General features: G+C 40.5%; 1 protein-coding gene and 4 non-coding genes across 5 annotated transcripts in view; 1 reads left to right on the top strand and 4 right to left on the bottom strand.

Annotated features, from left to right (window-relative positions):
• Window positions 1–93: 93 nt before the first annotated feature.
• On the bottom strand, window positions 94–165 carry trnac-gca (transfer RNA cysteine (anticodon GCA)). Its single transcript has one exon. It is a non-coding gene; the product is annotated as a tRNA-Cys (tRNA).
• Window positions 166–1,878: 1,713 nt separating this feature from the next.
• trnac-gca (transfer RNA cysteine (anticodon GCA)) lies at window positions 1,879–1,950 on the bottom strand. The gene has a single exon. It is a non-coding gene; the product is annotated as a tRNA-Cys (tRNA).
• A 1,720-nt stretch (window positions 1,951–3,670) lies between these two features.
• trnac-gca (transfer RNA cysteine (anticodon GCA)) lies at window positions 3,671–3,742 on the bottom strand. Its single transcript has one exon. It is a non-coding gene; the product is annotated as a tRNA-Cys (tRNA).
• Window positions 3,743–5,450: 1,708 nt separating this feature from the next.
• trnac-gca (transfer RNA cysteine (anticodon GCA)) lies at window positions 5,451–5,522 on the bottom strand. The gene has a single exon. It is a non-coding gene; the product is annotated as a tRNA-Cys (tRNA).
• Window positions 5,523–9,164: 3,642 nt separating this feature from the next.
• Window positions 9,165–24,712, top strand: part of cacnb1 (calcium channel, voltage-dependent, beta 1 subunit) — a 67,121-nt gene continuing 51,573 nt past the window's right edge. The window contains 2 exon segments of the mRNA XM_051936465.1: window positions 9,165–9,374; window positions 18,786–18,872. Of these exon segments, the coding sequence (XP_051792425.1) occupies window positions 9,288–9,374; window positions 18,786–18,872 (174 nt within the window). The 5' untranslated portion in view covers window positions 9,165–9,287.

Here is a 24,712-nt window from a genome sequence, read left to right as displayed (position 1 = left end):
CGATACATTTGGAAAAGTACTAGTTATGTATTTCACTACTTTAATATTCTGAATGTAAGTGAAAAGTAAGAGGTAAACAAAGAGATTGTTACGAGGGGGCACCCGGATTTGAACCGGGGACCTCTTGATCTGCAGTCAAATGCTCTACCACTGAGCTATACCCCCTGGCACAAGAACTTCAGCCACACGGCGTAACAGATAAGGCGTGGTTTCCAGGTCTTACCATAGTTTAAGGTCGTTGTTAGAAACTAAAATTGCAGGGATCACCAGGATGAAGTACTTAGCTTGGCCTTCTCCAGTTGACGTATTCGGAAACAACAAGTTCTGCCGTCAATTTCCTGAACCTTTTCTCCTAGATTTTGATCCTAAACTGAGGGAACGGGTGGATGGGACAGACGGATGACTAGATGGTTGGGTTTTGCAGAGTGCTGAGTCCTTGGGAAATTAAGTTTTATTCCGCCTAAACCAAGTGCAAGCCAGGAAGCAACTTCATATCCAATAAAGGATACCACCATATTAGGATATTAGGCCAGACGTTTAAGATTAACTAATGAAATTCTCAAGAAGGGAAAAAAATAAATAATTATATTACTTACCTGTTTAAAATGCACACGTTTAAGAAGAACATTACTGCAATCTAATAATGAATGGCGCTTAAAATATCTGTATAAAATAACACATCACATAAGATCTGACAATGAGGAGAGTTATACATACTTATGTCTTACAGGACTAAATAAATAAGGAGTGTATGTAACTGAGGGTATTGGGAAGGGGGCACCAGGTTTGAACTAGAGATCTCTTGAACGTTCTACCACTGAGATATAAACACACCGATCGAGTAGCTACCTGCCAAGCAAAGTTGATTCCTACACACTTGAAAATAAAGGTGCCACCGTGGTTGTTCAGAGCGATGCCATAGGGGAAACATTTTTGGTTCCCAAAGGACACATGAAGGTTCCAAAGAAAACTTTATTTATTTAGATCTGTAACAGGCTCCATACAGTAAATAAGCATGGAAATATGGAAACAGATTTGTGAAATACCAATGGGTACTGATTTTAAAAGGACTTTTGCTGCACACAACAACACAAGCTAAGTTCAGGTTTTGTTAATCTGTTGGCGTCCTGCTAGGTAAGCCTACCAGACATTAAAGATTTGTTTTTTTTCTTTAATATATTAGAAAGTTTTCCAAAACACAAAGAACCACCTTCATATGCAAAGAACCCATCCGACGAAGTCATCCTGCTTGGTCAAGCAATAGTTCTATGAAGAACCACACAACCCAATAAAGAACTATACAGTTGCCATTAAAGAACCAGCACTACCACACTTTAATGTAGTTCTTGAAAATCGAAAAGGCAGGAAATACCAGGATGAAGTACTTAGCTTGGACATCTCTGTTTGGAGTGCTGTGTGTTCTGAAACAGCATGACCTTTTGTCAGTTTCCTGAGCCTGCTTTTCTCAGACTTTCATTCCCAAACCCGGCAAATGATGGAGGGATAGATGGATGGGTAGATGGGTGGACTGCACCCAGTGTTGACTTGTCGGAAATGAAGCCTATACCACAGAAACGAGTGTAGGCCTGGAACCAGCTCTGTACTGGGAGGTCCATTCAATAAAGAAAAACACCATAACAAAGTAGAGGTTTAAAAATGCACTATTGAGAATTGTCACAAGCCAAAAAAAAGAAATAATGACTTGATTTACTTCATTAAAAGGTGCACATTTAATATAAAGATTTGTTGCAATTTAATAATGAATGTGCTTAAGAATACATGTATGAAATAACACATTGAGGTTCTGACTATGGGATAGTGCCAGGTTTTAAAACTAACTTTATGTATAAAGTGCAAATGTGACTTAAAGGATGGATAAGGGGGCACCTGGATTTGAACCAGGGACCTCTTGATCTGCAGTCAAATGCTCTGCCACTGAGCTATACCCCCTGACACAAGAGCTTTCTCCCCAAGGTATGACATATAAGGCGTGGTTTCCAGGTATTACCACATTTTAAGGTCATTGTAAGAAACTAAAAAGGCAGGAATCACCAGGATGAAGTACTTACCTTGGCCTTCTCCAGTTGATGTACCCGGTGTATTCGGAAACAACAAGTACTGCCGTCAATTTCCTGAACCTTTTCTCCTAGATTTTGATCCTAAACTGAGGGAACGGGTGGATGGGACGGACGGATGACTAGATGGTTGGGTTTTGCAGAGTGCTGAGTCCTTGGGAAATTAAGTTTTATTCCGCCTAAACCAAGTGCAAGCCAGGAAGCAACTTCATATCCAATAAAGGATACCACCATATTAGGATATTAGGCCAGACGTTTAAGATTAACTAATGAAATTCTCAAGAAGGGAAAAAAATGAATAATTATATTACTTACCTGTTTAAAATGCACACATTTAAGAAGAACATTACTGCAATCTAATAATGAATGATGCTTAAAATATCTGTATAAAATAACACATCACATAAGATCTGACAATGAGGAGAGTTATACATACTTATGTCTTACAGGACTAAATAAATAAGGAGTGTATGTAACTGAGGGTATTGGGAAGGGGGCACCAGGTTTGAACTAGAGATCTCTTGAACGTTCTACCACTGAGATATACACACACCGATCGAGTAGCTACCTGCCAAGCAAAGTTGATTCCTACACACTTAAAAATAAAGGTGCCACCGTGGTTGTTCAGAGCGATGCCATAGGGGAAACATTTTTGGTTGCCACAGGACACATGAAGGTTCCAAAGAAAACTATTTATTTAGATCTGTAACAGGCTCCATTCAGTAAATAAGTATGGAAATATGGAAACAGATTTGTGAAATACCAATGGGTACTGATTTTAAAAGGACTTTTGCTGCACACAACAACACAAGCTAAGTTCAGGTTTTGTTAATCTGTTGGTGTTCTGCTAGGTAAGCCTACCAGACATTAAAGATTTGTTTTTTTTTTCTTCAATGTATTACAAACTTTTTCAAAACACAAAGAACCAACTTCATATGCAAAGAACCCATCCGACGAAGTCATCCTGCTTGGTCAAGCAATAGTTCTATGAAGAACCACACAACCCAATAAAGAACTATACAGTTGCCATTAAAGAACCAGCACTACCACTCTTTAATGTAGTTCTTGAAAATCGAAAAGGCAGCAAATACCAGGATGAAGTACTTAGCTTGGACATCTCTGTTTGGAGTGCTGTGTGTTCTGAAACAGCATGACCTTTTGTCAGTTTCCTGAGCCTGCTTTTCTCAGACTTTCATTCCCAAACCCGGCAAATGATGGAGGGATAGATGGATGGGTAGATGGGTGGACTGCACCCAGTGTTGACTTGTCGGAAATGAAGCCTATACCACAGAAACGAGTGTAGGCCTGGAACCAGCTCTGTACTGGGAGGTCCATTCAATAAAGAAAAACACCATAACAAAGTAGAGGTTTAAAATGCACTATTGAGAATTGTCACAAGCCAAAAAAAGAAATAATGACTTGATTTACTTCATTAAAAGGTGCACATTTAATATAAAGATTTGTTGCAATTTAATAATGAATGTGCTTAAGAATACATGTATGAAATAACACATTGAGGTTCTGACTATGGGATAGTGCCAGGTTTTAAAACTAACTTTATGTATAAAGTGCAAATGTGACTTAAAGGATGGGTAAGGGGGCACCTGGATTTGAACCAGGGACCTCTTGATCTGCAGTCAAATGCTCTGCCACTGAGCTATACCCCCTGACACAAGAGCTTTCTCCCCAAGGTATGACATATAAGGCGTGGTTTCCAGGTATTACCACATTTTAAGGTCATTGTAAGAAACTAAAAAGGCAGGAATCACCAGGATGAAGTACTTACCTTGGCCTTCTCCAGTTGATGTACCCGGTGTATTCGGAAACAACAAGTACTGCCGTCAATTTCCTGAACCTTTTCTCCTAGATTTTGATCCTAAACTGAGGGAACGGGTGGATGGGACGGACGGATGACTAGATGGTTGGGTTTTGCAGAGTGCTGAGTCCTTGGGAAATTAAGTTTTATTCCGCCTAAACCAAGTGCAAGCCAGGAAGCAACTTCATATCCAATAAAGGAAACCACCATATTAGGATATTAGGCCAGACGTTTAAGATTAACTAATGAAATTCTCAAGAAGGGAAAAAAATGAATAATTATATTACTTACCTGTTTAAAATGCACACATTTAAGAAGAACATTACTGCAATCTAATAATGAATGATGCTTAAAATATCTGTATAAAATAACACATCACATAAGATCTGACAATGAGGAGAGTTATACATACTTATGTCTTACAGGACTAAATAAATAAGGAGTGTATGTAACTGAGGGTATTGGGAAGGGGGCACCAGGTTTGAACTAGAGATCTCTTGAACGTTCTACCACTGAGATATACACACACCGATCGAGTAGCTACCTGCCAAGCAAAGTTGATTCCTACACACTTAAAAATAAAGGTGCCACCGTGGTTGTTCAGAGCGATGCCATAGGGGAAACATTTTTGGTTGCCACAGGACACATGAAGGTTCCAAAGAAAACTATTTATTTAGATCTGTAACAGGCTCCATTCAGTAAATAAGTATGGAAATATGGAAACAGATTTGTGAAATACCAATGGGTACTGATTTTAAAAGGACTTTTGCTGCACACAACAACACAAGCTAAGTTCAGGTTTTGTTAATCTGTTGGTGTTCTGCTAGGTAAGCCTACCAGACATTAAAGATTTGTTTTTTTTTTCTTCAATGTATTACAAACTTTTTCAAAACACAAAGAACCAACTTCATATGCAAAGAACCCATCCGACGAAGTCATCCTGCTTGGTCAAGCAATAGTTCTATGAAGAACCACACAATCCAATAAAGAACTATACAGTTGCCATTAAAGAACCAGCACTACCACACTTTAATGTAGTTCTTGAAAATCGAAAAGGCAGGAAATACCAGGATGAAGTACTTAGCTTGGACATCTCTGTTTGGAGTGCTGTGTGTTCTGAAACAGCATGACCTTTTGTCAGTTTCCTGAACCTGCTTTTCTCAGACTTTCATTCCCAAACCCGGAAAATGATGGAGGGATAGATGGGTGGACTTTAACCAGTGTTGACTTGTCAGAAATGAAGCTTATACCACAGAAATGAGTGCAGGCCTGGAACCAGCTCTGTACTGGGAGGTCTATTCAATAAAGAAAAACACCATAACAAAGTAGAGGTTTAAAATGCACTATTGAGAATTGTCACAAGCCAAAAAAAGAAATAATGACTTGACTTACTTCTTTAAAAGGTGCACCTTTAAGATAAAGATTTGCTGCAATTTAATAATGAATGTGCTTAAGAATACATCTATGAAATAACACATTGAGGTTCTGACTATGGGATAGTGCCAGGTTTTAAAATTGGCTTTATGTATAAAGTGCACACGTGAGTTAAAGAATGGGTAAGGGGGCACCCGGATTTGAACCAGGGACCTCTTGATCTGCAGTCAAATGCTCTACCACTGAGCTATACCCCCTGTCCTCAAAAGGATGAATGACAGGTGTATTATCATACACACGTCATGGCACACCCTTAGCTGACAGGATACAAAAGGGCTGAATCACCAGGCAAAGTAATTAACTTGGCCACATGTTGTGCTACTGAATATCTGCACTGTTAAAAATAAAGGTGCCAAAGCAGTTCTTCAGAACAATGCTATAGGGAAAGCATTTTGGTTCCCAAAACAAACATCCACATGAAGGTTCCACAAATTTAGATCCATAACAGGCTCCATAAATAACCACAAACAAGCGATTAACAGATGTGTGAATCACCAGTGGGTTCCTGATTTTAAAAAGACTTTTGCTGCATACAATAAGAGAGGGAAAGTACAGATTTCTTGATCTGTCAGGATCCTGCTAGATAGCCTACTAGACATTAATTCATTTTAAAACCCTAACATTGAAAAAGCCCAAAGAACCAATTTCGTATATGCAAAGGACCCTTCCCAGAATTAAAACATTCTTTGTAAAGTAATGGGCCTTTGAGAAACAACACAATCACACATCCTCTCTCTGACATCTATCTATCTATCTATCTATCTATCTATCTATCTATCTATCTATCTATCTATCTATTACATTGCTTGTAAAGCACTCATTGAAGGGACCAACCCTTAACTGAACTTTAGCCCATTAAAAATACAGTCATTCTAATAAATTAATTAATATTTCAAGCAGCAAACAGAAGGAATAATTACATACATTACTGTGTAAGCAGTACTACTATTCACTTCAAAGCCTCAGACTAAAAGCAGAGAGCTTACATAAGCTTCTGAAATTATACATTACAGCTCTGACTGCAAACAGAATAACATAACAGCTAAAAGCTGTAGGGCCTGACTAAACAACAAATGCCAACTAAGGCATGACGTAGGGGGGACCAACATCTGAACCTCCTCACCTCTTCATCTGCAATCAAATTCACCACCACTGAGATATACCCACCAGGTCCAAAAACACCATAATGAATTAGCCATAATGGCAGGTATTGGCTATTTGGACCGTGGAGTGGAGAGGTATATTAAAAAATCTTTTCATCCATCCATCCATTCGTTAATTACCTGAAACAATTTTCCCATTCTTCGGTACTCTGTAAACTTTTAAAAATAAAGGTACCAAAGTGATATTTCAGAGTGACACCAATTTTTGGTTCCTGAAAGAACCATTCACATGAAGATTCCAGAAAGAAACTTTATTTATTTAGATCTGTAACAGACTCCATAAATAATTATGATTAAATGGTAACATATTTGTGTTGTGATTTTGAAAGGACTCTTACTGCTTATACTAAGAGAGGTTAAGTTCAAGTTTTCTTGATCTGTTAGTATCTTGTTATTGGTAGCCTCGTTTATATTAAAAATTTCAGCTTTGCCCACATATCATAAACCTTTTTAAAGCCCTAAAAAACAATTTTATATGCAAAGAACCTCTCCCAGAATGAAATGGATCTTTGTCCAGCAAAGAGTCTATAAGGAAACACACAACCCACTAAAGTGCAACTAAAAAAACAGTATTTTTGAACAGTGTACAGGGTTTGAAAATGGTTGTATGGATGACATTTTACAGGACAAGATCATCAGGGAAACAAACCTCAACCGTCTATAATGAGTGCAAATGAGCCCAGTCTGAACAGACACAAGCCTATTAAACAATACCAACAAAACAGTGTGGTTTAGGAACAAATTTTGGAAGTGTCACGTAGAAGTTAATTCATTAATTAGACATTAACTACATGTGAGAAGAAAATATGATTCATGCCTCTGTTCTGAGACTATAATCACTGTGCTTACCTGGGTGTGTGAAATTACACATCAAAGATCTGATTGCATGCACATTTAAAGAGAAGGGTTCACTTTCTAAAACTCTGTAAAGAGCCATTCCTAATATATAATTGATACAAATTAAATTGTCACCAAGGGGACACTGGGATTTGAACCAAGGTCCGCTTGATCTGCAGTCAAATGCTCCACCACCGAACCATAAACCCAGCCGATGCTTTAAAGAGGCCAATACACAATCAATTGTAGTAATTCTAGACTAGATCTGCCCAGACATAAGAAATATGGTAGGTCTCCTATCAGATGTTTTTTTTCTGTTCTCAACCTTAAAGCGTTTTAAGGAGACCAAAACAAAATCCGTTGTAGTAATTCTAGAATAGATCTGCCCGAGATAAATATGGCACGTCGCCTATCAGACGTTTTTTCTATTCTCACCCTTTTTACAAACGTGTTTTTTTATAATGAGTTCTTTAACTATAAAACCTTTCCTCTCAATACAGGTAAGTCACAGATTTGATACAGCTTCGCCTACACAGTAAGAAGAGAGCCGAAATGGCGACACTTACGGGAGATATTCTACAAAGAGACATGCTCGCCGCCTAGCTGACATAGGCTAATATTACAGCAATTGCAGTTCAAGATTTGGTAGTACCGTGATTGTTTTTTTGGAGAAACTGGCACAGTCAGGACGGCTTCTGTTCAGAATACACATGCTCGTTCTGTTTTACTCCTACAAATATCATCACCTCTCCATAACCCGCACCCCCGCTTTCTTCGCGTGTTTTCCTCACGTCACCGATCAAGCACTTATCAACCCGTTGCCTACGGAATCCTTCACTTTAACGCCCGGTAACGGTGCCAAATCACGTGGGCTTAAGTCGGACACTTTTCTTGCGTGGTTTAACTAATTGTACACGCACGCGGAATGATGCATTATAGTAGCTTGCCAGCCTGTACCACGTAGATGCTCACCCTGCTGTTGCCATGGTGATGAAACCCCAAGTTGCTGACTTGCTGGATCTAACCGTGTGGAAGAGGCTTGAATTCTGGACCGTTAACAGCGCGGATTGTTAAAGATGATGCGCATGGGTCAGCTGTAGATTGGTAACTGCTAGGAGACCATTAAAAAAAGTAAATTAACGGAAGGCTCAGCACTACTGTAACTGAAGTGATACTAATCTCCACAACCTGGGTAGAACGACTCCTCTATGTCTCGTTTGTCCATATTAGCACACATTTCTCGTCCTCTGATATATTACACAGTGCGGCAAAAATGAATATCATACTTCCCATGCGCTGGCAGCTTCGTGGGTAGGATGTATTTGCATAATTCTCGTTAAAGATTCTTGATGAATGCTGCTGTCAAATGCTCGTTTCATTGTGCAAAGCAGAGGGGGTGGGGGAGAGGTGGTCGATGGCTGAAGAATTTTGGTGCCCTTATTTTTCCACAACTAATTCTGGCAGCATTGTGCTTTCTCCTCCATTTCAGAACTTTGGGCAAGACCCCTCTAGTATGTGAATTGGTGGACAAAATATAAAAAAAATCGGCACGAGAATAAGTTAATGATTCAGCTCTCTCCCTCAAGAGAGCGCCCCCTGTCCTCGGCGGGCGGTCTAGGCAGGCGGGTAGAGTTCCCACGTGATCATTCCTTAGGGAGGATGGCAGGTGCGCCTTGGAAGCGTAGTTCCCGCCCTAGCCTCGCCTCGCATACGCATTTGGGTTTTGACTGACGTATCTCTGATCAAATAGCAACCTTACTGTGTGCAGGCTTCTCACGTTTAATTGGTTACAGCGGCGACAGGCGGGGTTTATAGGCGGGTCTTCACTGCAGCTCATTGTGTGCCCAAGAGGCAGGAGAACAGCGGAGCCAACATCTGGAAACGAGAAGCGGATTAAAACCATGTTCATTTAAAATGACTACATTTGACTAAAAGAAAAGAAGGGACAAGAAAAAGAAATCAATGGTACAGAAAAGCAGCATGTCTAGGACGCCATCGACTTCCACCCAGGAGATTCAGATGGAGATTTTTGATAACCCCACTCTACAGGTAAGATAAGGGGAAGGAAAAGAGCAGGAGGGCGGCCAAATTAGTGCATCCGCAGCGCTTACAGAGTGTAGACAGTACGGGTAAAATCGAACATTTTCTTGAAAGCCTATGCAAATACAATGAGTCGGTATAGAATTTAACGTTAATTAGTATACATGTCTACATATACTGTACAGTCCATTCAGTAATACGCAGATATGCACATCGGTCCATATGTTGTGAATCTACATTCCCAGCAATGATATGATTTAAATAGGGTATGTAATGTGCAGATATGTACAGCACAGCACAACCCTTTTTATATTTCTCAATATCTGCAAGTAATCGCTGCAGCAATTAAAACGCAACATTCTGATGACAGCCTGGAAAGGAAGTGTGCAAAACGATCCTAACAGTTCATGTACAACGCTGTGGATCATAGGCTACGAGGATTCTTTCTTTCTTTCTTTCTTTCTTTCTTTCTTTCTTTCTTTCTTTCTTTCTTTCTTTCTTTCTTTCTTTCTTTCTTTCACATATACGTACAATTACTTGTGAGAATGAAGATGGTTGTAGTTTACCTGAACCCCAAGAGAGCAACCCTGTCTGCCTTCATGTGATAAGGATGGTATTATTCTATTTTAAATTTATCTGTGGACTGAATCTTTTGAATCAAATTCCGACAATGGCAGTAACCAAGTTGTACTTTAAAGTACAATGTGCAGGTTCATTTACTCCCCTTCTCCTAACCTTCCTGAACTGTTAGAGTATTGGTGAGTGCCTGTGAAAGTAGAGATTGCTATGCAAAGGTCTGTATAAAAGTAGAGATTGCTGTATCCAACAAGACTACATAGCTAAACAGGTTACAGGTTCAGCACCATCTTCACTGACTCACTGTGTGACTTTGAATAAGGATGCTAATCTGCTAAAGCTCCAACTGTGTAAAAATATGTATTCATGATTTAGTGTGGGTGTGAGTGACTGTGCCCTGTGATGGACTGGCATTCTGTCAAGGGTGGTTTCCTGCCTTGTGTCAAATGCTGACAAGATAGGCTCTTGCTCCCTATGATTCTGAACAGTAATAAAAATGTTCAGGTAACTGACAGATTGATGTAAAAGCTGTGCTAGAGTGTACTGTATATGCAAATGTCTTCGGTATGACTTACATTTTATAAAAGGAAGATTTTGTCTGTACCATGATAATTTAAAATGTTAAGCTACCAGGTGGCCATTAGGAGTGAAATTTTATACTGTATATGCTGAAGTTTTGTCAACCTTTCAAACACATAGTCACAAGGGTACAGAAGTATGTTGCCGAGTGATTAAAGAGACATACTGTAAACCACAAGTCTGCTGTTTCAGACCCCATTCTGACTCATTGTGTCTTCGAGTGAGTCAATTAACCTGTCACTGACCCTGTAGAAATGCATTAGCTGGTTTGATCTGTAAGTCACTTTGGATAAAATAATCTGCAAAATAAATCAGAAAGTTTATAAATGGCAATGGAGGTTTTTAAAGCAGCATTACTGGTAAATTTAGAACCCCCCCCCCCCCCCCCACACACACACATGCACACACAGAAAGTATATTGTAGTTGGCAGTGGGTGTGACAAGCTACCATGTTCACACCTTCTTCTTTATAACACATCAAACATCTCAAGACATCCTCGTGTAATAAACATGCACATCCCACCCTGCACCTCATGTGCCCACTATGCTGCACACTGTGGTCCTGTCACTCCACACTATGCATGCTCATCAGCCTCCCTAAAGTGCATTGCCATTTTTAACCAGCAGGGGATGTTTGAGCAGTCAGTGTTGTACAGTTTGATTGAAGCTACATCCACATGTTTTTCTTTATTAGTGCATGTGATCTTACTATCTGCTTTCCATCACATACTGTCTTCCTACATTTGCTGTTTTAAAGTTCATTTTTGACACTTTAATAAAATCTGTCATTGAAGTCTGGATTAACAAGACGGTCACTGGTTTAAAGAAAAGGTTAATGGCCAGTCACTACAGCAAATTAATGGTTTTATTTCAGTGGTGTGTGTTTGACTTAAGCTAGCAGATACTTTAAAAATAAAGTGACATGATCCCATTATGGGGACCCTAGAATGTATCGGCAGGTAGAAAGATGTTAAGTGATGGCTGGAGCTTCTATGTCATGGCTGCAGTGTATCAGAAGTAGGACAGCAGAGCTGCAGAATGGCATTGTTGACACTGGGTCTGTGCAGACTGTACTCTTTGTGCCACCCTGGACAACGAGTGGTGTGTCTGTACATTAACATGGTGTCCTCATTGCAGCACAAATATTTAACAGAACAGCAAAATTGTGCAGTCTGTGCATTTTGAAATGACTGCTGTGTTTGTATTCTTTTAACTAATTCAGTTTAATTAGATGTAAGCATTATGATACAGGGCTTGTAGTGTATCTATAGCTTAACAACTGTGACTACAAATTATTGTTGTAGGATGTCTTTGGTCTATTGTTAGTCTTTTTTCCCTATTTGTGATTTAAACACAGTGCTGTATGGTGTCAACAGAGTGGTGCCTAGACTTCAGCAGAGAGAGAGAGAGAGGCTGGGGGCATGCACTGATACAGCACGTTGCTGCACCCACCACATGATGAAACACCTTAGGATCCCAAAGTAGGACCTGACTGCAGTTGTGCAACTGGTGACACCTCAGCACTACACTAGTTTGAATGGATGGAACAGGGAGAGGTTTTTTACAGTGGTTGGAGTGCCAATACTGTCACCAACCTCCGAGTTTTTCCTGCAAGTTGGAGGACCTGCTTGCAGGGCTGGATGCAGGTTAATGTCATACCTGGGGTGGAGCCATTGTAGGAATCACTTCTGGCATATATGGGATTTGAGTCTGTATTTTAATAATAAAGCCACTAGTTAACTGCAGGGTGTGTGTAGTGTACCATCATGTTAAGAATAAGTCTATTAGGTAGCGATGGGTTATCTGTACCATACTTGTAGACAGAAAGCCATATGTAACATGACATGAGGACTTCATCAGGGCTCTTGTTTAACAGTAAAGTGACTGAGTGACTGACACCCAATTGTAACAACACTTGAGTAACTGCAGAGTTTTTAACTTAGTAAAGGTGCCACAGGCTGTATGTAGCTGGACAACAGGACTTCAGAAGGTCTGAAGGTTAACACCAAGGCCACTGAGTGTCTGCTGCCCACCTGTAGTGTGAGACCAGGAGTAAAAAGAAACATACCTGCATTTTAGCAAAAGACTGTAGATTGTATGTAGTGTGACATCAGGAGTTCAGTTGGACTGAAGCTTAACACTAAGATTATTGAGTGACTGCTGCCCATTTGTAGTGTTGACAGTTTAACAGTAAAGGTACTGCAGGCGATCTGAATTTTAGTAAAAATAAGAAAGGTGTCATGACTTCAGCAGGTCTGTAGTTAAGCAATAAGGCTAAAAGAGTCATTGTTGCTTGACTGTAGTATGACACCAGGTTTGCACTACAGGTTGGCCCAGTAAGACTACTGGGTCTCAGCCGGGTCTGCATCTTAATAATGGACTATAGTGATAATAATAACGATTTATTACATTATTATAGCACATTTTAACCTACTCACAGTGCTTTACATAGAAATCACTTCAACCACCACCAATGTAGGGCATGTGAAGTGTGATGCTGGGCTTTAATAGGTCTGTTGTTGGATAGTAAGGGTACTGTGGTAACTGATGCCCCTCTGTGGTGTGATCACAAATGCAATTTAATAATAAAAATTTAGGGGGACTACAGGGCATGTGTATCTTAGCAGCAAGAGTGCTGGGTGTCTTGCATTTAACTACAGAACGGCATGAAATCTATATTTTATTTTACCCATAGTGACTGTGGCAGAGCACTAAGTGTGAGATAATCGTCTGTTGTGCAGAGTCTCTGTTGCACCTTCCCACTCTTTTTCTTCAGCTGCAAGTTGTCCTGTTAAATAAAGGTCGTTGTATATTAGGGGCCGTTTACTCCTAAATGCAATTAGTAGGCAATGCATTGCCATGACAACAGGGTCGCAGCAGAGTTTAATTTAATGGAGGACTCTCACAGATTGAGAGATGGTGATTTGCCAGGTCCCTGCCAATCAGATTATAGTATTCCTTCCTGTGGCAGCCCAATAATAATTCCAAAAACAAGAAGAGTAATCTGGAAAAATTTACGAACCAGGTCACACTCACTTTGGATCTGATTGCACTAATGAGCTCTCAAAAGCTTTGAATCTCAATGACAAAGACAACTTATTTTAGCTGTAGTGCCCTAGGTAAGAGAATTAACATGAGGCCTGGGCATGTGCAACTAGGTAGAAGATACAGTGAACTCAGATTCTAGTTCTTTTAGTGTCTAGCTTCTCTCACACATTTCTTTCACATTTAAAAAGAAGACTTTTCCATTAGAGACAGAACTGTTTAGTCTTTCACAGACTTTATACCCTAACTTTAGAAGTCTATCAGCTTGTAAGAGGCATATCTATCTATCTATCTATCTATCTATCTATCTATCTATCTATCTATCTATCTATCTATCTATCTATCTATCTATCTATCTATCTATCTATCTATCTATGTTATTTAAATTGTCATCCTTCAGTACTCTGCTTTAGATAATCAAAAGATTAGATGTCCTTAAGCATTCCCAACAGAACAGCACAGTTCAGATCACTAAAACATTTCTATGTTTATCACCTTCTTCTGCATTTGTGTCCAGACTGTTGGTTGTCAGGACATTAACATGAACACTTATTCATCTGTTACTTCTGTCTCCTTTGAAATGGCCTATTGGGACTGACCTACACATTAGACAAACACTGAGTGCAGCTCTCTTCAAAATCCCCAACAGGATCTTTTAACTTTATGGTTTCTCTGGCCATGTTTTACCAAGCTCAACTCTTCTCATATTAATAGTCTTATATCAGCTGTTGTTTCCTGTACCTGAAAGCAGAATTTTCCTTTTGCTCTCTGTGTAACAGAAGGTAAACAGACATGCCTAAGACTATAGAACCATTGCATATTTTATCCTGATTTTGTTTTGCAGAAAAAGACACATTCATTTAAACAAAGTGACTCACAGTTTGGATGCACACTCTGTGCTTAGATTTACATTTCTGCTCTTTTGCTCTTTTGTACAATTTTCCTGAAATGTTCTGTGCTGTACATGTTCTCCTGGAAACCAACCATGTGCTGAATATCCCTTCTAAACATGCGTCACTAACGTCTAGAGGATCAGGCTTCGTCTGGCGTTTTGTTGTTTTCTCCCTTGTAATCTCTGGGTACAGTCCAGGGCCCACATGGGCTTCTTTTGAGCTTATCGCAGACAATGCCTACATGGCCTTGGTCACTTTGTTATAGGGCCCAAAATTATATGAAATGCAGCAGCTTGCCCTGGTGAACTTTGCCCTCTTTTTTACTTCGTATCATAAATCATCTGTTCTGACTGCTCAAATTCCTTGTCAAGCTGAGAATAATCAGATCATTGATTTATGGATGCAAGTGCTCAGTATATGAAGGCATTCTCCTCTCCTCTGTCACATGTGCCTTTGTGCTGCATATTGACATAACTTTTTATTCTCAAGCGACTGTATTCAATGTCTTTGAATTAAAATGTGTCTCCTTTATTGCTTACCATCCAAAGCTGGCTAAATTTGTTTTTATGTTAGCAGTCAGTGCTATGTTATGCTAATAAAGCCATACAAAATGGAAGGCTAGAACTGTACATAAGCTATGGATAAAAAAAAGATTCATTATACCATGCAGGAGATGATAAAAGACAGCTTAAAGATACCACAGTGTATTAATCATCCATCCATCCATTTTCTTAACCTCTTCATTCAGTTTGAGGCTGGTGAGTCATTTATAATTCACCTCTAAAGACAGAATTCCATTAGTTCCTCTACCTATGTACCCATCTGCACTATTCCTTAAACATTTTGGTCCATTACTGGATCCCACTAGTCTTAGGCTCAAGACAGGAACCAGTCCTCAATGGGTCACCAGTCCAGTACAGTCAGCATGATTAATAGCAAACACTCCAAAAGAGCTGAGTGCAGGAGTAGGCATAAAGCAAAGGAATAAAGCTGTCAAGGAATGATTAATATTCTGACTGCCATCAAAAAGAAGCTCTTTGAAAAGCAGGCCACTGACCTATAACGCTTTACAGAGGCCTAGAAAAAATACTGATTTGGGTAAGTAGGGTCTAAAACAATCCATCCACCATCCATCCATCCATCATCTTAACCTGCTTAGTGGAGTTTGGGGTTGAGCTAATTGGAAAATATGCTTAATATAGGCTGCTGGAATAGGCTCCAGCTCCTCATGACCCTTAAATGGATTAAGTTCATTTTGAATTTGGATAGATGAATATAAAGTGAGATCACTGATGAGAGTTCAAAGCCAATATTGTAATTTTAGTGGCAATCAATACAATCCCTTTTTGTTTTTTCTTAATGTTATTGTTTATGTTCCATTACCAGTATGTGATGGATGTGGTTCATGAAAAATAGACCCAGCTAACCAGACATGGCCCACAAGCTCCAGTAGTAGGAGTCAGAGGACAGGTTATTAGGATGTTTGTTTTGACAATCTGAAAGCCTGTTCTTCAAAAAAATCCAGTGTCAGGCATCATATAGCAGTTTTTCCGGTAATTCTGACACACATTAAAAGGACTGAAATCAGATCTTAAATTTATGAAGAATATGCATGCATTTAAGGAATCTTTAGATGTTGTAATGTATAATCGCCAGTATGTCAATGATTAACCTGGAATGGATTCACCTGTAGGAATACAGATGGGTTTAACTAAGCAAGCACCAACTACTCAAACAATTTAATTATCACAAAAGTGAGAACAACAGCCTCAGAGTTAATGAGGCTAGTCATTTTGGATGACTAATGGATAGACATCACAGTACATTTTTTTAAATCACAGATGGGCAGAATTCTGACGTAAGGAGGTACAGTTCTAAAGACATCTGTGAATGTGGCAGCCAGGTGATCTGCACAATGGATAAAGACTGCTGAGGCACATGATGTGGCCCTGCTGCTTTTGTTTTATTTTTTAAAAACAATTCTCACCTCATCTTAGAAGAAGGGGGAGGGATGGCTGTATTGGGGGACTGAGTGCTTCATCTGTTTTCTCAAACCATGCATAAAATTCATTGAGCTTATCTGGATGGCATACATCCTGGGAGGGGCAAGCATTAATAATTGATCGTGGCTTTCTGGAATAATCTGGAATCACTGGAAGTGGACTGCTTTTCTATTTCTAGAGTTTCTCGTTCTTCTCAGAACTATTTCTCAAGTAGGCAAATGTAGGATTCTGAAGAGCTTCAACCGTAAAATCAGATAGATAGATAGATAGATAGATAGATAGATAGATAGATAGATAGATAGATAGATAGATAGATAGATAGATAGATAGATAGATAGATAGATAGATAGATAGATAGATAGATAGATAGATAGGTTGGTTGGTTGCATTTAAAAAAGTACATTTCTGGAACAAGTCTTAAACAGGTTGCCAGTCCAATTGAGCTAACATATATGCTATGGGGTTATAGAATAAAAAACAAAATATCCAGGATAGAACTCTTGCAGATATAGGTACAACATGCACAGGACTGAGGCAGAGGAACTGTGAGGTAACAGTGCTAATCATGGTTCAATCATTTTGCCCTAGCCTGAGCATTTCTCACAAATGTGACTTTAGGCTTGTCTGCATGTGTGGAGTTTGCACATTCTCCTCAAGTCTGGGTGATTTCCTCCCACATCTAAATGATGTATATTTTAGACTAACTGGGCATTGTTTGAATATGAGTGTGAGTGTGTACAAGAGTGGACTGATCCCCTGCTTTGGGATGGCTTTGGCCTTTGTGCTGCTAGGATACACTTTGGTTTTCTGCAACCCAAATTTGAATTAAGCAGGTATTAATATGTTATTAGTATATGTCTTCACTATGTGAAATTAGTTATATACTCTACAAATAAACAGAAAAACTGATATTGGGCATTTGGTAGCATTAGCGCTGCTGTCTCATAGCTCTATGATCCTAGGTTCAAATTATAGCCTGTGATTATTCTGTATGGAGGTTGTCTGTGTGAGTTCTCTGGGAACTCTAGTTTTCCTCCCACGTCCCATAGATGAACATATTAGGATAACTGGCAACTCTAAATTATCCCCATTTGACTATATGGAAATGTGGATTAGGTGTTGTGGCTGGTCCCCGTGTTGTGCTCAATGCTGCTCACTGTGACCTTTATTTGGATTAAGCAGATAGTAATAGGTGGACATTGAACAATCACAGCTCTCACATGGCTGTGATCTCAGGATATTAAGCAGACAGACACACATGTTTCATATGCTAGTGCAAAAAGACAGGCCTTCATAGGTGATCATAAAGAAATACAGTACCATAGGTTGTAAAGAAGTCTGAACTTCTATTTCCTCATGTCTATTCATTCATTATCCACTTAATCCAGTTCAGGGGTGCGGGGGGCTACTACTATTCACAAGGCACAAACCAACTCTGGAAATTTGGTTTATCCATATACATTCTTTTTTTACTTTTATCTTGTGTATTTCGAAAACAGCATTACAACTGTGAACTTGTAAACATGAGCGACCCTTCTACTGGACATGTTTCCCTTTGGAAGATTAATACTAATGTCATAATCAGAGCAAAAAGAATGAAATCGAGGTCAGGGCTATCAAAGAGGGAGGAAAAACCCCAGGATATTTCAGGCCATCTGGGTTCCAGAATCTGAGACTCCTGATCTCCAGACCATCAGTAACATAGCCTGGAGGGCATGTTCCAAGAGCAGTTGGCTGATTATGTCATTGGATAGTAAGAAAGCATAGAATGGGGGGACATCACTAGAAAGAAGCAAAGTAGCCTCAGAATGCAGTGATGTAAAGTATTGATGCATTTTAAAAATCTGCTTAATCTTCTGAGATCACATCCATGTCTCAATTAGGAGGAATGGAAGACATCAGGGCTATGTTTGTTTAATGTCCACCTACTGTATGTTTCAAAATCTAGTGCAAAAAGACAGGCGTTCATTGGTGATCTTGAAGAAATACTATGCCACAGGTTGTAAAGAAGTCTGAACTTTGATTTCCCCATGTCCACTCATTCATTAACCACTTAGTCCAGCTCAGGTGTGTGGGGGGCTACCACTATTCACAAGGCATGACAGCTCATTGTCTTTTTGTAGATGTTGGGTGTTGCAGCAGGTAGGACTGTATAGCGTGTTAGATTCAGGTTTTACTAATAGCATCAATAACTGTTCTTAATGACAAATAAGTGCCCAGAATTATTAAAACTTAATTGGAAGGATGTTATTAACACTTTGAGTGCTTCTGAGCAAAGCTTTTTCCCTTTGGAGATAGATTAACATGTTTCACTTGTTTTACAGGGCAAGTATGGCAAAAGGAAGAGTCGCTTTAAACGCTCTGATGGAAGCACCTCCTCGGATACCACCTCTAATAGCTTTGTGCGACAGGTAAGAACAAATGGATCTGTCGCTTTTTTTTATCATGTTTTGGGCTCATTCATATCCAAAAAACACATTAGGTGTATGCAAATCAAGTTATAGGTATATGTGGCTGTGGTTAGTTCATAAAGTACATACATTTTGTTTGTTAAAATATAAACTTACTTTGTATGTGCAGAATCATTTAATTAAACATGAACTTACAGTGTAAGGGACTGTGTACAAGAGATAAATCCAAATCTGACTTTACAGTGGAGGTGGCTGTGTGAAGAAAAATGACTGCACGATGTGGATAGAGGGATTAAAGCAATCCTTGAAGACGTGAGTCAGTTGTAACATAAAAATTAAAAAATGCACTAACCATGTATGTCATGCTGCCAAATGAATAAATATGAATGTACAAACTCCACAGAAACACGGACCAAACGTGGGAATAGAACTCAGGAATCTGGAACTGTGAAACAGCCGTGTAAACAGTGCAATCCTATAAGCACCTAACAGTCTCCATAATCCTGTATGCAGTTGGTTTGGAGGGGCCAAAACTTATTCTGACAACAGTGACCACAACACAGTAAGCAGTGCTGGAGAGGGGCTTCCGTCCATAGCAGAGCAGACTCATGCAAATATGCACACTTACTAAGGGCCAGTTCAGAATCACCAATTAACCTTTTGGAATATGAGAGGAAACCAGAGTACCTTTAGGAAAAGGCATGCAGGCAAGAGGAGAAACTTCACAGAGACAGTGACTGGGTGAGTGAATTTAGGAATTTGGAGCTCTGAGTCTATAGAGTTAGATTACTCACAAACATCTATGAGCGAGCACCATGCCTTCTGTAACTGCATGTTATGTTTTGAGCATGATTGAAACATTTTGGACCTTTGGCAATCATCTTCCTCCTGTGAACAGTAGTGGGCGCCACCGAGCCCTCAAACTTCAGATACTCAAGACTTAATACAAGTCTGGGTTCAATAAAATGGACGTTTAGTCCACACAGCTTAATTAATACAATGATCAGTGCCAAAACAATAAAAAAACAATGCCTTCTCTTGTCTCCTTCTCTACTTGAGTTGAGTTTAGCCCGCTGCCTCCTGACTCTGACTCATTGAGGTATGGTAGCGAGCTCCTTCCAGTGGCATGTCATGGCTTGTTGGAAGCATTTCCTGGTCATATGGAAACCAGGGAGGTTCTCCCATGGCACCACCATCTATCGTCACCCAAGGACCCCTACAGCGCTGCACTTTCAGACTCTGATTCCCATGCAGCCCTGCTGGTATACAAACTGGATAAAGTGCTTCTGGTTTCCGGCTCTTTTGAGTCCATCCTTTCTTCTGGCATCCCAGCCATGACGAGAATTATAAGACGTTTCAGCCAGGTAGTATCTGCAACCTGGTCATCTTTCCATTATGGCTTCTCAGATGAGTAAGAAATCTTCCACAATCCTGGCCTGGCTGCCCATCTGTCCTCCTGGGCACTTACACTCCATATGAGGCATCTTTACTAACCTACATTATATGCCACTATGTAATCATCTACTTAAATAAATATGAAAAAATATGAAATTGTTGCCTGTATCTTTTTATAAAATAAAGTATGCACATTAATTAGTTCAAGAGAGTTAACAATTTGAGCTTATAGGAAATATCATGGTCGTAAGGAAAGAAAAATATAAGCTCAAGGTGTATGAGGGTCAGCGCCTATCCAGGCTGCAACTGGCCCAAGGCAGGAACTAATCCTGGGTGATATCAATACTTGGCTTTCTCACAACACTCATATTGGATGAGTTTTGAATTTACAAATAAATGTCTGTGTAATTAGTGACTTTATACTGGCCCGTGAGTGTACTCTATGGCACACTGGCACTTCCTGAAAGAAAGTGGTACATGATGATGGGATTAGCTTTGGTCCCCCACGACCCTGAACTGAAAGTCTACATCATTCTGCAAAATTTAATTATTATCTGTTTATATTAGTTTATAAAAATAAAGATGTGAGCTCTCATTGTATATTAAGTTGTAAAAATAAATTCTTTTTGGCTGCTCCCATTAGGGGTTGCCACAGCAGATCATCTTCCTCCATATCTTTCTAACATCTAACATGTAACATCTTTTTCTGTTACACCCATCACCTGAATGTCCTCTCTCACCACATCCATAAACCTTCGCTGAGGCCTTCCTCTTTTCCTCTTCCCTGGCAGCTCTATCCTTAGCATCCTTCTCCCAATATACCCAGCATCTCTCCTCTGCACATGTCCAAACCAACGCAATCTCGCCTCTCTGACTTTGTCTCCCAACCATCCAACTTGAGCTGACCCTCTAATGTACTCATTTCTAATCATGTCCATCCTCATCACACCCAGTGCAAATCTTAGCATCTTTAACTCTGCTACCTCCAGCTCTGTCTCCTGCTTTCTGGTCAGTGCCACCGTCTCCAACCCATATAACAAAACTAGTCTCATTACCGTCCTGTAGACCTTCCCTTTCACTCTTGCTGATTCCCGTATGTCACAAATTACTCCTGACACTCTTCTCCACCCATTCCACCCTGCCTGCACTCTCTTTTTCACCTCTCTTCCACAATCCCCATTACTCTGTACTGTTGATCCCAAGTATTTAAACTCATCCACCTTCGCCAACTCTACTCCCTGCATCCTCACCATTCCACTGACCTCCCTCTCATTCACACACATGTATTCTTTCTTCTTCCTACTGACCTTCATTCCTCTCCTCTCTAGAGCATATCTCCACCTCTCCAGGGTCTCCTCAACCTGATCCCTACTATCGCTACAGATCATAATGTCATCAGCAAACATCATAGTCCATGGGGACTCCTGTCTAATCTCGTCTGTCAACCTGTCCATCACCATTGCAAATAAGAAAGGGCTCAGAGCCGATCCCTGATGTAATCCCACCTCCACCTTGAATGCATCCGTCACTCCTACCACAAACCTCACCACTGTCACACTTCCCTCGTACATATCCTGTAAAACTCTTACGTACTTCTCTGCCACTCCCGACTTCCTCTTACAATACCACAGCTCCTCTCGAGGCACCCTGTGCCTACTACTCTCTTCCTCTTCTTGATCTCCAACGTCATCCTACAGACCACCATCCTATGCTGCTTAACTACACTTTCCCCTGCCATGCTTTCTCCAGGTCCACAAAGATGCAATGCAACTCCTTCTGGCCTTCTCTAAACTTCTCCATCAACATCCTCAGAGCAAACATTGCATCTGTGGTGCTCTTTCTTGGCATGAAACTGCTGGTCACTAATCATCACCTCACTTCTTAACCTAGCTTCCACTACTCTTTCCCATAACTTCATGCTGTGGCTCATCAATTTTATCCCCCTGTAGTTACTGCAGGGCGGCATGGTGGCACAGTGGGTAGTGTTGCTGCCTCGCAGTTGAGAGACCTGTGGATCTGGGTTCACTTCCTGTGTTCTCCCTGCGTGGAGTTTGCATGTTCTCCCCGTGTCTGCGTGGGTTTCCTCCGGGCGCTCCGGTTTCCTCCCACAGTCCAAAGACATGCAGGTTAGGTGGATTGGCGATTCTAAATTGGCCCTAGTGTGTGCTTGGTGTGTTTGTGTGTGTCCTGCGGTGGGTTGGCACCCTGCCCGGGATTGGTTCGTGCCCTGTGTTGGCTGGGATTAGCTCCAGCAGACCCCCGTGACCCTGTGTTTGGATTCAGCGGGTTGGAAAATGGATGGATGGATGGATGTAGTTACTACAGTCCTGCACATCCCCCTTATTCTTAAATATCAGCACCAGTACACTTCTTCTCCACTCCTCAGGCATCCACTCACTTTCCAAAATTCCATTAAACAATCTGGTTAAAAACTCCACTGCCATCTCTCCTGCAAACCCCCATGCTTCCATAGGTATGTCATCTGGACCAATGGCCTTTCCATTTTTCATCCTCTTCATAGCTGTCCTTACTTCCTCCTTGCTAATCCGTTGCACTTCCTAATTCACTATCTCCACATCATCCAACCTCTTCTCTCCCTCGTTCTCTTCATTTATCAGCCTCTGAAAGTACTCTTTCCATCTGCTCAACACACTCTCCTCGCTTGTGAGTATATTTCCATCTTTATCCTTTATCACCCTAACCTGCTGCACATCTTTCCCAGCTCGTTCCTTCTGTCTTTTTCTCCCTCCTTAGTGTCCAACCTCTCATACAACTCATCATACGCTTTTTTTTAGCCTTTGCCACCTCTCTCTTCACCTTGCGCCTTATCTCCTAGTACTCTTGTCTACTTTCTGCATCTCTCTGACTATCCCACTTCTTCTTTGCCATCCTCTTTCTCTGTATACTCTCCTGTATTTCCTCATTCCACCACCAGGTTTCCTTTTCCTCCTTCCTCTTTCCAGATGTCACGCCAAGCACCCTTCTTGCTGTCACCCTTACTACATCTGCTGTAGTTTCACAACTCTCTGGCAACTCTTCGCTGCCACCCAGTGCCTGTCTCACTTCCTCCCTAAACTCAACCTTGCAGTCTTTCTTTTTCAACTTCCACCATTTGATCCTTGGCTCTGCCCTCACTCTCTTCCTCTTCTTGATCTCCAACGTCATCCTACAGTCCACCATCCTATGCTGCTTAACTACACTTTCCCCTGCCACCACTTTGCAGTCTTCAATCTCCTTCAGATCAACTCTTCTGCATAGGATGTAATCTACCTGTGTGCATCTTCCTCCACTCTTGTACGTCACCCTATGATCCTCCCTCTTCTTTAAAATACATATTCACCACAGCCATGTCCATCCTTTTGGCAAAATCCACTATCATCTGACCTTCTTCATTCCTCTCCTTGTTACCATACCTACCCATCACCTCCTCGTCTCCACTGTTCCCTTCACCAACATGCCCATTGAAATCCTCTCCAATCACCACTTTTTGTCCCTTGGGTACACTGTTCATCACTTCATCCAACTCACTCCAAAAATCTTTTTTCTCACCCATTGCACACCCAACTTGCGGTGCATATGCACTAACAACATTCATCATCACACCTCCAATTTCCAGCTTCATAATCATTACTCTGCCTGACACTGTTTTCACCTCCAAAACACTCTTGACATACTGTTCCTTCAGAATAACTCCTACCCCATTTCTCCTCCCATCCACACCATGATAGAATAATTTGAATCCACCTCTGATCCACTTGGCCTTACTCCCCTTCCATTTAGTCTCTTGCACGCACAATATATCAACCTTCCTCCTCTCCATCATATCTGCTAACTCTCTCCCCTTACCAGTCATACTGCCAACATTCAAAGTTCCTACTCTTAGTTCCACTCTCTTTACTTTCCTCCTCTCCTCCTGCCTCCGGACACGTCTCCCCCCTCTTCTTCTCCTTCTTCTTTGGCCAACAGTAGTCCAATTTCCACCAGCACCCTGTTGGCTAGCAGTACTGGTGGCAGTCGTTGTTAACCCGGAGCTCAACTGATCCAGTATGGAAATTTGTATTGTTGTCCGCATATTAATTTGGCAAAATTTTACACCGGATGCCCTTCCTGAAATAACCATCAACATTTATATGGGCTTGGGACCGGCATGAAGAAACACACTGACTTGTGCATCCCCTGTGGCTGGGTTTATAATGTAAAATAAATTGCTGAATCAAAATTGAGACTATAAAGTATTTTCAAGTGTTTTTATACCCAGTATTGCAGAGGGAGACTTTGGCTTCTTGCAACAGGTTTAATATGCATGCACATTATATATGCAAATATGAGATCACTATGTAAAATAAGTAAATACAACCTGTAGCTGACAGGGGAGCATACTGTAGTTGTGTTAAATAGTAGCTATCTAAGAGCAGTATCGATTGATTTATAAAAAATACACATTT

This window comes from Erpetoichthys calabaricus, chromosome 14 (assembly GCF_900747795.2).
Source record: "Erpetoichthys calabaricus chromosome 14, fErpCal1.3, whole genome shotgun sequence".
NCBI lineage: Eukaryota > Metazoa > Chordata > Cladistia > Polypteriformes > Polypteridae > Erpetoichthys > Erpetoichthys calabaricus.
Note: the sequence above shows the minus strand (reverse complement) of the source record. Positions and strands in the feature narration are given on the sequence as shown.